The sequence below is a fragment of the Cyprinodon variegatus genome, unplaced genomic scaffold, assembly GCF_000732505.1.
Source record: "Cyprinodon variegatus isolate N-32 unplaced genomic scaffold, C_variegatus-1.0 Scaffold1, whole genome shotgun sequence".
NCBI classification, from domain to species: domain Eukaryota; kingdom Metazoa; phylum Chordata; class Actinopteri; order Cyprinodontiformes; family Cyprinodontidae; genus Cyprinodon; species Cyprinodon variegatus.
The window spans coordinates 2,577,572-2,590,590 of record NW_015150454.1 but is presented as its reverse complement, the minus strand read 5'-3'; the positions used below and the strand labels follow the sequence as shown (position 1 = coordinate 2,590,590).

At 35.6% G+C, this 13,019-nt stretch overlaps 1 protein-coding gene across 3 annotated transcripts in view; it reads right to left on the bottom strand.

Annotated features, from left to right (window-relative positions):
• The window catches only part of LOC107100903 (semaphorin-4G-like), a 42,321-nt gene extending 33,968 nt beyond the window's left edge, over window positions 1–8,353 (bottom strand). The window contains exons 1-3 of one of the 3 annotated variants that reach the window (XM_015399696.1): window positions 8,178–8,353; window positions 6,090–6,171; window positions 3,055–3,290 (exon numbers count right to left, since the gene is read on the bottom strand). In XM_015399696.1, coding sequence (XP_015255182.1) covers window positions 3,055–3,223 — 169 coding nt within the window. In that variant the 5' untranslated portion in view covers window positions 3,224–3,290; window positions 6,090–6,171; window positions 8,178–8,353. Of the gene's footprint in view, window positions 1–3,054; window positions 3,291–4,143; window positions 4,211–6,089; window positions 6,172–8,177 lie in introns of those variants that run through there. The other 2 variants (XM_015399618.1, XM_015399775.1) reach the window with 2 other exon arrangements.
• Window positions 8,354–13,019: the final 4,666 nt, after the last annotated feature.

The window sequence follows — 13,019 nt, the reverse complement described above, 5'->3', positions numbered from 1 at the left end:
CAGAAAGGGAAGAGAAATACATATAGATGACTAAAGGATCCAGCAGCAACCAGTGGAAAAAGTTCTAACATTTTAATAAGCACAATTTATAAATATATGGTAAAAAAAAAAAATCTTTAAAAGTGGTTTAAATAAAGAGAAATATTAGGAGCTGCTTAGAAAATGGTATGAATAAGAACAGACTTTTTGAAAGCCGATCAAACTGAGAAATTGTAAATTCCATCTTTACATATACGGTAATCAAATAAACAGCTACTGCTGAAAACAATTCGCATGTCCTACAGGCAAAATTGTATACCACTTTCTAGCACCATACTACAACAGTTGTCATGGTTACGGTGCTTCTTACTATCCTTAGCAATGTCAGACTTCCTGGATGCACTGCAGGGATCCAATTGAAAGCAAATCACACATCTGCTTCTGTCTCCGCTGCACCTCGAGCTACATGCCATCGCTCACATGGTAAGTAAACAATAATCACAGCTCAGTGGGGGGGGGGAAATGGAGGGACGAATCATCGCTTTTAAAGAAAAATATATTAAAGATACGTGTGTTTTCAAGTGTGCAGAAACTGAAAGATTAAAGGAGCTTAGCTCTGTTTGGCATAAAGTAGTTTTTTTATTTCCTAAAGTTTCATTAAACTTTTTTTTTTAATGGGGAAAAAGAAAGAACAACTCAAAGATTAGAAATGCTAAAGAAATGAAAGCTCTCAGATATATCTTTGATATCTTAATTCCTCCAAAGTCTCAGACCTGTGATGTTATTATAATTTCCGCTATGTTAGGTGGCAGATTGATGTAGATTCAAGAGCTTTATGACTAATTGGATATCCCACAACTCTTGTCCCGATGATAAGAAAAAGAAAAGAAATCAATGAGGATTAGATTCTTCCAGCAGCTGCACAGAACTGTGAAAGTTCAATTTGAGTTTTAATGGAATTGTTTTTTTTTTCCATTTCTAATAAAAACACCAGCTAATTTGATTGGTGTGGGTAAATCAGAGGTTTGGAAGATGAAAACCTTCTCAGTAAATACCCTCCAGGGTGACTTAACTGCCACTGACAGCTTTAATATTTTGAGGATCTAAAGGAGATTGAAGTGAGAAGCTCTGCAAATCTGACAAGCTGCAAATATTTTCTACATCTTGACAACAAACTTAAGCATCGCAACATTGCAGATGGAAAAATCGAAAAATTTCTTATGCATGTCGATATCTAGCTAAAATGCAAGGTTGATTGCAAAGGAATATATTTTTGTTTAAACAGAGATTGGTGTAAACCAAAAAGATCCTAAAATACCTGAAATAAAACAGAAAAATGCTTATTCCCTTTTGGACTGTTGCTCGTTCAGTCCTCTAAATTTAACATTTTTTATCATTTGTAGACTTTAGAAGATCTGATAGAATTTAAGTCTTTAAACAAGGTCAGTCTGCCTGTTTTCCAACAAAACAAGGGCTGCCAAAGTTATCAAAAGTTTAAATGTATCTTTTGTAGCTGATTCATTCCTATTTATTGTTCTTTTAACAAGTAGCCAGAGTTATTTGGCTATCTTTTTAGAGCAGAATATTGCCGAACGTCTACTTCCCTACTTGTTGTTGAACATCACTAGTTTCCTCCCAAACAAAAAGCACAAATATCAGCCATTTGAAAAAGAATTCTGCTGACAAAAAAACAGAGAACAGAACAGAGAACAGAAACAGAGTCATGTTTTGGAAATTGACATTAAGGTATCAGTGTTTTAAAACTAAAGTTGTTGAGCTAACAGCAGCTTTTTAGTAAGGTCACCGACTGTGGAGAAATAACTTGTTTAAATTCAGTTACTATAATATGAATCGCCAGCTTTACTTTACAAATAGCAGAACAGCAAAAAGCTCATATTCTGCACAATAAGCAAGTTTATTTAGATACTGCTACACAGTTCACTTTGTGTTCTGTATTAAATATTGATCCTCACACATCTGGTTATTTTGCAGGACTTTCTTTCAGCTGACTTAAACTATTCAATAGCCAAGAAAGGCAGTTTAGTAAATCATTATCAAGGACTCTAAAAATAGTTCTGGGTAAAGCTTAAAGCAAAGAGAATTTTCAAGGAACAAATAAATTCTACTCTTATTACTGCTTCTCACATAAGATCTATTATTAATTATAGCTAATTTTGTTGTTTTTGTCATCATATAAAACAAACAGGTAAAATTACTTGCAGTTGTTAATTTTCTTTTCTGCTTTAAATACATGAAACAAATTTCAGCTGATTAATTAATAGGGCTATCAGCTTGGGCGTATATTAAGTAGGCTTTTTGCAGTTTGATATATATATATATATATATATATATATATATATATATATATATATATATATATATATATATATATATATATATGATCCATACAGACAGGTAAAATGCCACTCTCTGGTGCTTCTTCTAATAAAAAGGGAGAATAGGAGGAAATTATTTTACAGAGTTGAAGCCATACATTTTAAAATCCTTGCTGAACTTGATACGAATAACATATTATGCCTGATAAAAAATAAATCAAATGTAACCTATATAGGGTTATATAGGGGTGTTTGAGTTTCTTGGGAGATACCAATATAGCAGCTTTGAGGCTTGACTGTTACCAATAGTGACCTGATTTATTGTAAAGGGGAATATTTGACTTCATCAATTGATAGTACTTAAATAATAAAAACAATAGTCAAAATGAAAAGGCATGAAAATAACTGAACCATTTATTACTAACCAATGAGTTAAAAAAGCTTTAAGAAGAGGCAGATAAAATCAGTGTTTCAATCAGCTTTCATATATTGGACACTTTAGATGTAGGCTGATATATTCCGGTATCCAAAATCAATATCTGACTGGGAACCCCAAAATGTATCTATTGTATTATTTTAACAGAGACTGCAAAAGCTGTTCACTTTTTATTGAACAGCTTTTTAATCCTGGTTATCATCCAGGAAATATCTTACACCACTCCAAGCCAGGCTGCAAGATATGGTACATCTTGAAAGATGGAATAACCACAGCAAAACACTAATCGTATGATATTCTTACCGCTGCTCAGCACAGTGACACGCGGAGTCACATCCAGGTCCAAAGGCGCTGTGAACGGGAAGTCAGCTGCCAGTGCACACAAGAAGGTCGGCAGCAGGAGCATCCCTGGCAGGAAGTGAGCTCCCCACATGTCTGCAGGGTGTCTCTTAATGCTGCTTCTCTCGATCATTCACCTCTTCTGATAAAACTCTGATGGCTTGTTTCTTCAGATGTGCAGCAGCAAAGAGAAAGGAAGCCTGAAATAGTAGAACAGAAACAAGGCCCATAGAGTAAGTCTTTGATAGACAATTTTAAAGAAAAAAGAAAAGTTGGTGCAACAAGTTTAAGTCACCATAAATAAGCTAATGCACAAGGTGCTCAAAGAATATCACCACAGGGGAAAAAAAAAAAAAAAAGACAAAGCGCTTTTGACATACACCACATCATATCATGTGTTGCAAACTCTTTGAGCATGGATTAGGAGAGCAGCGCCATTAATATCGATTAAAAACGATATCCCTACTATAAACCTGAAGGCTAAAATGCAGAGAAGAGTAATCTAGATTGATACAGGAGGAAATCGGCTCAAACAGCACACATACCTGAGAGGAGACAAACATTCCAGTGGATTGATGACGAAATATGAGTGTTTCTTTGAATTGTGTGTTTGTGTGTGTATGGTGTGGACGCTGTGATAAGAATACCAATGCTGCTCCAGCCAAGTAAACCCTCTTCAGGAAGAAAAACATGAATTGTTTTCTGAGAAGGAGAATAAACTCTGACACACGCTCTGTGGAGCCATGGCCGACTTTACATGCAGCGATGGTGACATCGTTTTTGTCCACCGTCTTTCTTTTTCAGCAGACCCACTCACTTTATCTGCTCCCAGATCCTAACGTAAACAGCTGCACTCTTCAGCACTTTCCATCATCACACACATCATGTCTGCATCTTCTGAGCTAAGAGTCTTTGCCTGATACATCACATAGATGTGAATGTGAGCATTGCACGCAGCTTTTGATCCAAAATGAGAAAGAGAAAAAGAAGGGGAAAAAAGAACAGGTTTAAGAGTGAAGACATTAGCAGTAAAGGCGATGACTGCAGCCTTACAGAAAGTCTGTGTAGTTCTCCAAGGCTAACTCCATGACAACTGGCTTTAATGTTGCATAATGCAGCAGCAAGAGCGATGCGCCATATCTATGCTGGTGACAGTGATACAGAGAAACAGAAGCATGTGTTTTATTTTTATAGTATACATATTGTCACAGAGGAAATATGGGCTCCGTCAGACTTTGTATTTTGGAAAAAGTTACATAATCGCCATCCTAAGCAAGTAGCATCCCTTTCAAACGTGGAAAATCTAAGATTATTATTAAAACCATGTCCTCTTTGAGTGGATGTGTGCTGAATATTTAACTCTTGTGAGATGCTTGGTTTTTTTTTCTGCTGGTAAAGGTTTCATTTTTTTTAACAGATCTTTGGCAAGTCGAAGTTAACTTTGATAAGTTATTGCCTACAGGATGATGAAGCAGCGATCTTTGAGAGGTTATATAAGAAAATCATTTGTCGTGTTAGGAAAGTATTGATCAGTGGATTATCAGGAATTCCTCTAAGTTAGTTGCTTTCATTTGCACACCAGCAGCATGCAGGAATTGGCTGACAATCCACAGGTGACCAAATCAAGTTATATAAGGTGTTTTACCTGCAAAGCAATATGAATACATCCTTTTCCAAAACTCTTGGATAAATATATTTTTAAATTTAAAATTTGCACCGTTGTAACTCAGACGAAAGGTTACGGATAAAAAAAGCTCATCAAGCTTGATTTGTTACACTCACAGAGCTTTTAAAAAGGTTTCTGTAACAATCTTCTGAGGACATGAAAGAATGTTATATTTCATTGAGTAACATGTTGCTGCAAACTGCTGGTTAGTTGGCAGAAAAAAGGCTCAACCACTTCGTCCTAGCTCACAATAAATACAAATTCAGCTCTGTTGGAAACTTCTGGTTGTAAAGGACACAAGTTTGGAAACTAAAATAGGGAAGTCAGTTAAAGATAATACAACTGAACAAAACATCTCTTTATTTTTTTTACTACAACCCAAATACAAACCAGCTCTATTGGTTATACAATGATTTATTCAGTTATGTTTTGAAAATGTAATTGTGTGAAGCCAACTTTTAAACGAAATGTAAACAGTAATAATTATTAATAAAAAAAAAGAATCCTGAATTATTTTCCCAGAAACTGTCTGCCTTTTGAAACCAGGATTCAGTTGTTTGGTATCTGAAAAAAAGGCTCCGCTTTGGGTTTGTGGCATATGTTTTTAAATTAACATGAAAAATATTCATTACCACCAGCTGACTTTTAAGTTTTAGATGTCATACTTTTAAAAATAAACCAAAAAAGGAACTGTAAACACAGTGAATTTGAGATAAAAGTAAGATCAACTGTAGCTCAATAGTGAAGGCTTATCAATCTCAGCAAAGGGACATTTATTTTTTTTTACCAAAGGGAAATCAAATCTAAGTGGAAGACTTTGAAATGTGACTTTTATGATCCACTAATAGCAGAATGTCAATCAGTCATATCCTGGCTGCTTTTCACAGGTTTCCGCATTTGGAAAACTGGTTGCAATTTCTCTAAAAGTACACATGTACTCCATGTGGAAGGTCAGTTTTCCAAGTCACAAAATACCTCAAAAGAAGCCCACCATAACAGATCTGACAGGTTTTAAAAAGCTTCCTCTAAAAACAACTAAAGTCTGAGTCTAATCCGTCCAATCAGGAGCCAGTAGTGGTGCTCATAAGGCAGAAGAGAGGGATCCTCCATGGGCACATGTAATTACCACATTTTCAAAACTCTTTTCTCTAAGATGAAACATTTGTGGTTTCATCTCTCTGACCTTAATTTACAGAATCCACAAAAAAACTCTCAATTTTAAACTTCCAACTGAGCAATAACTCGAAAAATTATTTGAAAACAAGAAGCCAGATGTTGGGAATAAAATAAATCAATCAGAACACTGACAACCTGACCTTTCAGATCCGCTTACCTGCTGATCTCAGTGGCAGGAAGCTCTCTATCCCAAGACATTTATTCACATTTTGCCAAACAGTCATCAAGTGTCCATGGAGCTGAACAATAGAGCAACAGTGGTGACAGCTCCATTAATAGAAACCATTTCTAAAGAGAATAAAAAACTAACGTTTTTTGTGTGTATAGATGTGCTTAAACAACAAGGCAAAGAAAAGATTACAGTCAGAGCCAGTGAGCTGTGCTTCGACTAAGAGATAGCCGCCTTTTAAACCTTCCTAACTGAGCTGCATTTGTTCACAGTACAGCAGCTTTACATTTTACAGTGGTGAATAAAACACTGAGTTCTGTACATTTATTCCTAACACTAGAGTTATTCTGATAGAAAAACAGAGGCAACAGAGCTTTTTCACTCAGATCCTGTTTGCCATCAGTTCTCTAATAAAGCGCTTTACTGTTTTATATAACAGGAATAATCTCCACTTTCTATTGCAGATGTGATATCAGCCTAAACCCCTTTAAGACCCGCTAGCCTTAAATTCATAATCTATAAAGACATAAGGGGACTTGGATTTTTGATTTATAGATCATTAATGGCTACAAAACAAAACTGCCAAAACACTCTAAGGAGGCATGGCACCATTAGTTGCTAAAATACAATTAAAATGCAATTAATTATAGCTGCAGACATGCTTTGTTTTTGTTTGTTTTTTTCTATCATTATTATTCTAGTGAGATTTCAATAGCTGTATTTCATGTTTTAAAACAAAATGTCCTGGTTAATTTAATCCTTTTACTAGTCTATGTGTCATTAATGTCTGTCCCCCATTAAGTGACATTTATTTCCATTTATGTTCCATTTATTCCATTTTCATGTTTTTTTTTTCTATTTTTTTATTTTTTTATGATGAATTATGCAGGATGAAGAGTCAATTCCATCTACATCCTTATCAGTGCCCTGTGTCCAGTTATCTTTGGACAGCAGTCAGAGAATACCCTGGAAACATCTCAAGTCTATCATGTGAATACACAACAGGAGAGTTTAGAGAAACCAATAAGCAGCAGTAGGAGCAATTAATGTCTGCTCATGGAGAGCATGTAAACTTCTTGCAGAACAGGACTTCTTCCTACAAAGCAAATGTACAAACAACAGCACCACTTTGCAGCCCAGTGCTCATATCACAAATATAGATCATTAAAATGCTTTTTATTTTCTCCAAAGAATTTATATTCCTTTCCAATTGTGACAATGAATGCAGTTCGGGCCCAATGAATCCTGATCAATTCAAAATAACAGTAAACAACTGCTGGTATCCATAAGTTAATAAAGGGACATATTAACAGTTCTACATTTCTATATGACTGTTAAATGGGACTGTCTAACTTATACTTAAAGCTTCATTTGTTTGCAGCTAGATTTTGTTTTAGTCTTCCTGTTTTCATCAGTGTTTATCATGATTGCCCCTTTGGACTCCTAATAGGAAGCTGCACCAGGATATTGACTCACTCAGAACAGATCAAACACTTTCTGTAAGAGTCCTAACAAACATCTAGATAACAAAAAAAACTTGGAAACAAGCTCTTTAAATGTACCATACTGATCAATCAAGATAACAATCATTAAAAGCTAGCTAACTGAGTCTATTTAGTCTCAATGTGAAACACTGCCCAGATAATAACTGATCAGCTCCTCCTACAACACCTTGTGTGTTTACATGTTCTCAGCTGTCATCTTCATTCCAGCATAGATACTTGGTCTGTGTTAAATCAGTTGAAATGTCAAAAGGAGTAAAACTAACTCCTGAAAACTCCAGATTACTTCATATTGCAGTCATGCATAGAGACGCACAGAGTGTCGGTGGATATTTTCACCTATAGACACACAGTATAATGATCCTGCTTGAGATCCCAAAAATGTATAGTTCCTAAATAAATCATAAATGTTCCATGTAATTTTAAGAGAATGCATGCGTTTCTTTTTTATGGGAATAATGTGTTAGAAGGCAACAATATAAGATAAAATAAATTAATTACATTCTTAGTACAATACAATAGAAAACCCCACAATGAGAGTGTAATGCAGTGAGAAATATTCCTTAGATCTTACCTGAATTCGTGTCCTGATTCCTCGTGAATTGAGACTTATCCGTTTCCAAGTGGACTTCAGCAGCTGCCTCTCAAACAGTGACTGACACAGCAGCTTCTCCGCTCCTCCGCGTCATCAGGTGGCCCCGCCCACTTCCCAATTTCTGTCCAACAAACTCTGAAGTCCCTCTAATTCTCCTATTCTCCTCAGCGAAATGTTTAGTTATTATAGCAAACTCCTCATGATATTACATTTCTATCCAGAGTAGTGTTGTGAGGTTCTTAAAGCGCCAGGATTTGCTCTAAAAGTGATAAAGGTGTGCTCTATTAGTCAGCCCTCTTTAATGGTGACACACTGACCCCTAGTGGCCACTTTGGAAAATTTCATCAAATAGTAGATCAAAATGTTCACGCCTTGCACTTCTTAGTATTTTAGATATCAAATTAGAAATCAGGGAGACCTCCATAATATTTGTTTCCCCCACAGTGGTGGCCAGATGATGCTGGGGGATAGATGATCTCAGGAAGGCCAAACAGCTTAACAGAATTTCTGGAGTTTTACTGAGTTGTTACAGGAATATTAGGGATAGGGAGCAGGGACAACACTTAGATAGACAAAGTGTGTGGTTTCTAAACAGCTAAATTAACATGTAATTGTCTTTTTAAGTTCATAAGACTGTGGGGAAAAATGGAAGAGATAAAACCTGTAGCAAATGTATTGTACCACAATTTAAGGAAAGGCTATACCCTAACCCTAACCTCAGTAGTGAGCCATATCATCCAAATCCTTAGCAGCCGCTGACCCACTTATTCATAAGGTTTAGAGGGTATTTATAACAATTACCCAAGGATTATGTGATGTAGCTTGCATAATTTGTTACTTCTTTATGTTGTCATGTAGTTACTGTAAAAATAAATTAATTTAATGACAGCAGAAATGGCTTGTATGTCTCACACACTTTGCACACTTTACAAGAATGCAGTAAAATGTAAAAAAATAAAATAAAAAAGGGCACACATAAAATACAAGCATGTTCTTTAGGAACCCTCTACAACTTATGATTTACTATTGCAGATATCATTTTAGTATTTAGTAAAGCTATTATGTTATGAGTATGGGCTCCAGATGAACAGCTATACATAGTGACATTTGTGGCAAGAAATACAAAGGTTTTAAAAAAAAATGAAAAATTTTTTGTTGGTTGTCTACAGATCAAAAGTTATCTTCTTTCTCAGGCTTTGAGTGACTTCTGTAAGCCCTACTCATAGTCCACTCTTGCATTTCAGGTTTTGGTTGCTTTGGATTGGTATTAATCTAAAGCTGTGCAGATAAAAATCCACCTGCGGCTAGTCATCTTCTGCATGGGTAAAAATATCATCATCCCATCTCTATGATTTCCTGACTAAATAAGATTAATATAATGTTAAATTAACAGCCATGAAAATAAATGTGCCTGTTAGATAAATCATATTTCTTTGAAGATAGATAACTAAATCATATGAATGAATCAATGTGGCTCCGAGAAAAACTAGCCCCATTATTCTCCCAGCCATAAACAACTCAAACCTTTGCTGGTGTCTGTAAACCCCCCCAGGTTCCCAGCTTCCTTGTGAAATCACAACATGATCCTGTTACTGTGCTTCAGAGTCCAACAAAAAGTCTGAACACTAAATCCTACAAATGAGGATGTCTTAAAGCATACTGTTGATCCGTTATGAATGTATATATTTATAAAGTAGCACTCCCTGAACAGCAGCCATGATTTTATTTCCTCTCCTTAATCCATTTATAAGCAGGTTTGTAAAGGTTTGGGATTATGTCCAAGACAATCTGTGCCTTCAATCCAATAGAGCTGACCCATACAGGACCCCTCTGAACATCACTGAGGAAAGGAGCATCACTTTTGCTGGCTGCCAAGGCAACAGCTGCCCTCAAAGAAGTAATGCTGAGCATGTTTATATGCTACAGATGCACAGTATTAGTTACACGGCAGGGTGCAGGGCCTTTTTTTTTTACTCGCTGTGTCCTCACCAAAGAAGTTTGTTCAGTTACTGAACCTCAAATACGTCCACCTTAACAAAATGTCTCTATTCTATGGAGATTTCGCAGTGCTTCTACAGGCTTTGCTCACTTTTATTCAACTAAAGCGTGTTATGTTGATTAGTGTCCTAATTTGATCTAAGAAACAAGGCTGCCTAATTGTTGGGAATTTGAAACAGTCTTGTGCTGCCACCCACTGACTGCAGGGATGAGAAATAAATGAACTGAGCACTCCTCTGTTTTACAAAAAAGCAAACAGGCAAAATGGGAAGATAGGTTGCATCATAGCTACTGTCAAACACAAAAACACCAGCTGTCATTTTGTTTGTGGCAAACTAAAAAAGGTATTATTAGACAGAGGTATAAGGACCAAGTTGGATTCTTAGACTTCGTTTTTCAATGTATTACTATTATTGTTAGCCTGGCTTTATTAACTGCATGCTGCTAAGATTGTTGCACAATAATTCTGAAAAATGAAGTAGTCAAATATCAAATCATAATCCTGACTAAAGCTTGTTGATGACAACAAAAGAGGATATCACTGAGTTAAAACCTGCTACATTACATTTCACCAAATAATGAGGCTCTAAATGTTCTGTTTGAATTAATCCATTTTAAATTCAAACAGAATGCATTGATTTGAAAAATAAATCATTACAGTTGGATAAAGATTTGAACCAGTAACAGAACAGTTAAATTAAAAAGATTCCAGTGATGTGTGCACATCACCAGTGATGATCAGTTCAGTTTTTGGACTCGTTTTCAACAATGGTGCTCTCCATGGTGCTGTCACACACTGATGTTCCTTAAGCTTGAAGTTCTGGGCCCTTTTGTTACCTTTTCTTTTATGATTTCATCAATTTTCCTCCTGCGGACAAATCCAGAGAGCTTGGCTAAATTCCTATGGATCATACATATCTGAATATTATGTGCAACTGTAGTCACAATCATCAAGCTGCATAGAGGTGGTTTTTAATTTCTCACTTTTTTTACATGCTTGTCAATAATTTTCTTTCTGATCTCCTAAGACAACACTTTGCTACCTCTGTACCATGTTTACTGTGGTACATACAATGTTACTAAACCTCACAGTGACTGTCTGTACCTGACTGATTACAATATTGTAGACACCTGTGCTGCTAATTAGTGGAAACAATATTTTCAGACTTTTCTAGGGATAACAGCAAAAATAAACATGATTTTTTTTTTGGGGGGGGGGGTTAAATAACTTATATTGAAAGGAATGTCTGACTTTCACTTTGGTAATTTTCATATATATTTTACATATTAATTTTGTTATATTTAAGTAATTTCAGTGACCTTGTTTTTAATTTTTCTTTTGTCAAAGTCGTACCATCCAATATGTTCTCATGTACTGCTTTCTTTACTGTAGGGAAACCTAGGTTTGAAGAGTAAACTATAATTTTTGTAATGCTATGTAATCCAGTTTGAAAGCCAAAAAAACAAACATTAGTTAGACCATTTTCCTTTCTATGAACAACTTCAAACACACAATGAAGCAGACATTAAGCTTTAATGACAATTTACTAAAAGCTTATTTTCTGCAATCATTTTATTCTGTGCACCTTCAGAATTTTCAATAGTTTCACTTCTGTGTGTTAAACTTTTATATTTTACATCAACTTCAAAAGGATTCAATGATTTTTTTTTTGTCATACCAGTTTACATTTACATGTAGAGAAAGTCTGACTCAAGCCCTCGTTCAATAAGTTTACTATTTAAGAAAATGACTAAATGAAGCTGAATTATGTGCGGCTCAAGTTCAACAATCTAACAGCTGCAAGTATCCTCTAGTTTCTGATAAAGTCCTAAACAGACAGTGTGGTAGTTACCAAAACTCAAGCATTGTACATCTTGTTCTACAGCTTTCCCCCTTAAAGCCTAGGGAATAAACCTGAAGCCCTGGGTACACATTTAGCTGTATAGACCTTGTTTGCTTGACAATGACTTTGGCCAGCAACATTATAGTGTTCTAAATATATTACATTCAAAGCATTTACAGCTTTTCTACATTTACCTTATTCCTAAATAATTTGTGCTTCCATCAGAGCTCATTCCATTCAGATTAAAGAGTTTTTGCGTCTCTGTACAGGATAACTTAAAGTAATTAACAAATCTAATATTTTTTTTACCAAAAGGTGCACCTCAGTCCAAGGAGAAATCCAATATATTTTGGTGATCCACATCATAATCCGGATGCAGGATTTCTTTAAAGGCTTCTTTAGCGTCATTTGGTGGAACAAGCAGTTCCCCCCTTAACCAGAGGGTGGCAGCAGTGACTATTAAAAGCTTCAATATTGGACTCAAAAAAGTCCAGAAGTAGAAGAAAAAACAAACAAAAAAAAACATAGGAAAAGTGAGCCATGTCTTGCCTGAAATCTGATCAAAGAAAGAGTGAATGAAGAAGGTGAGAGCAGAACAAACACCAGAGGCTGCAGACACGCCCTCAGCCCTCATTACCAAAGGTGCACCTCATACCAAGTAACAATTAATTAAATTTGGTATTTAATTTGGTAAATTTGATCATCTGCTATTTTAGCAATAGGTGTAGGTCACAATATGGGGAAAATTGTGCCGCTTGGCAGAGGTATGTGCTGTCCAAGGGATTTTCTGGTTAATGTAAAGAATTTGGATATTTTGTTCAGATATTTAATAAATTGTCAGGATTATGCGACAGCTCTCTATATAAAACCTTTCAAGTTTCTTTTAATCGAACAACCATATTATTTGTTTAAAAATTTTTAAAACTCACTTTTTTATCCCGGCAGAGGGCAGCTTTTACCTCAATGCCTACTTACTCAC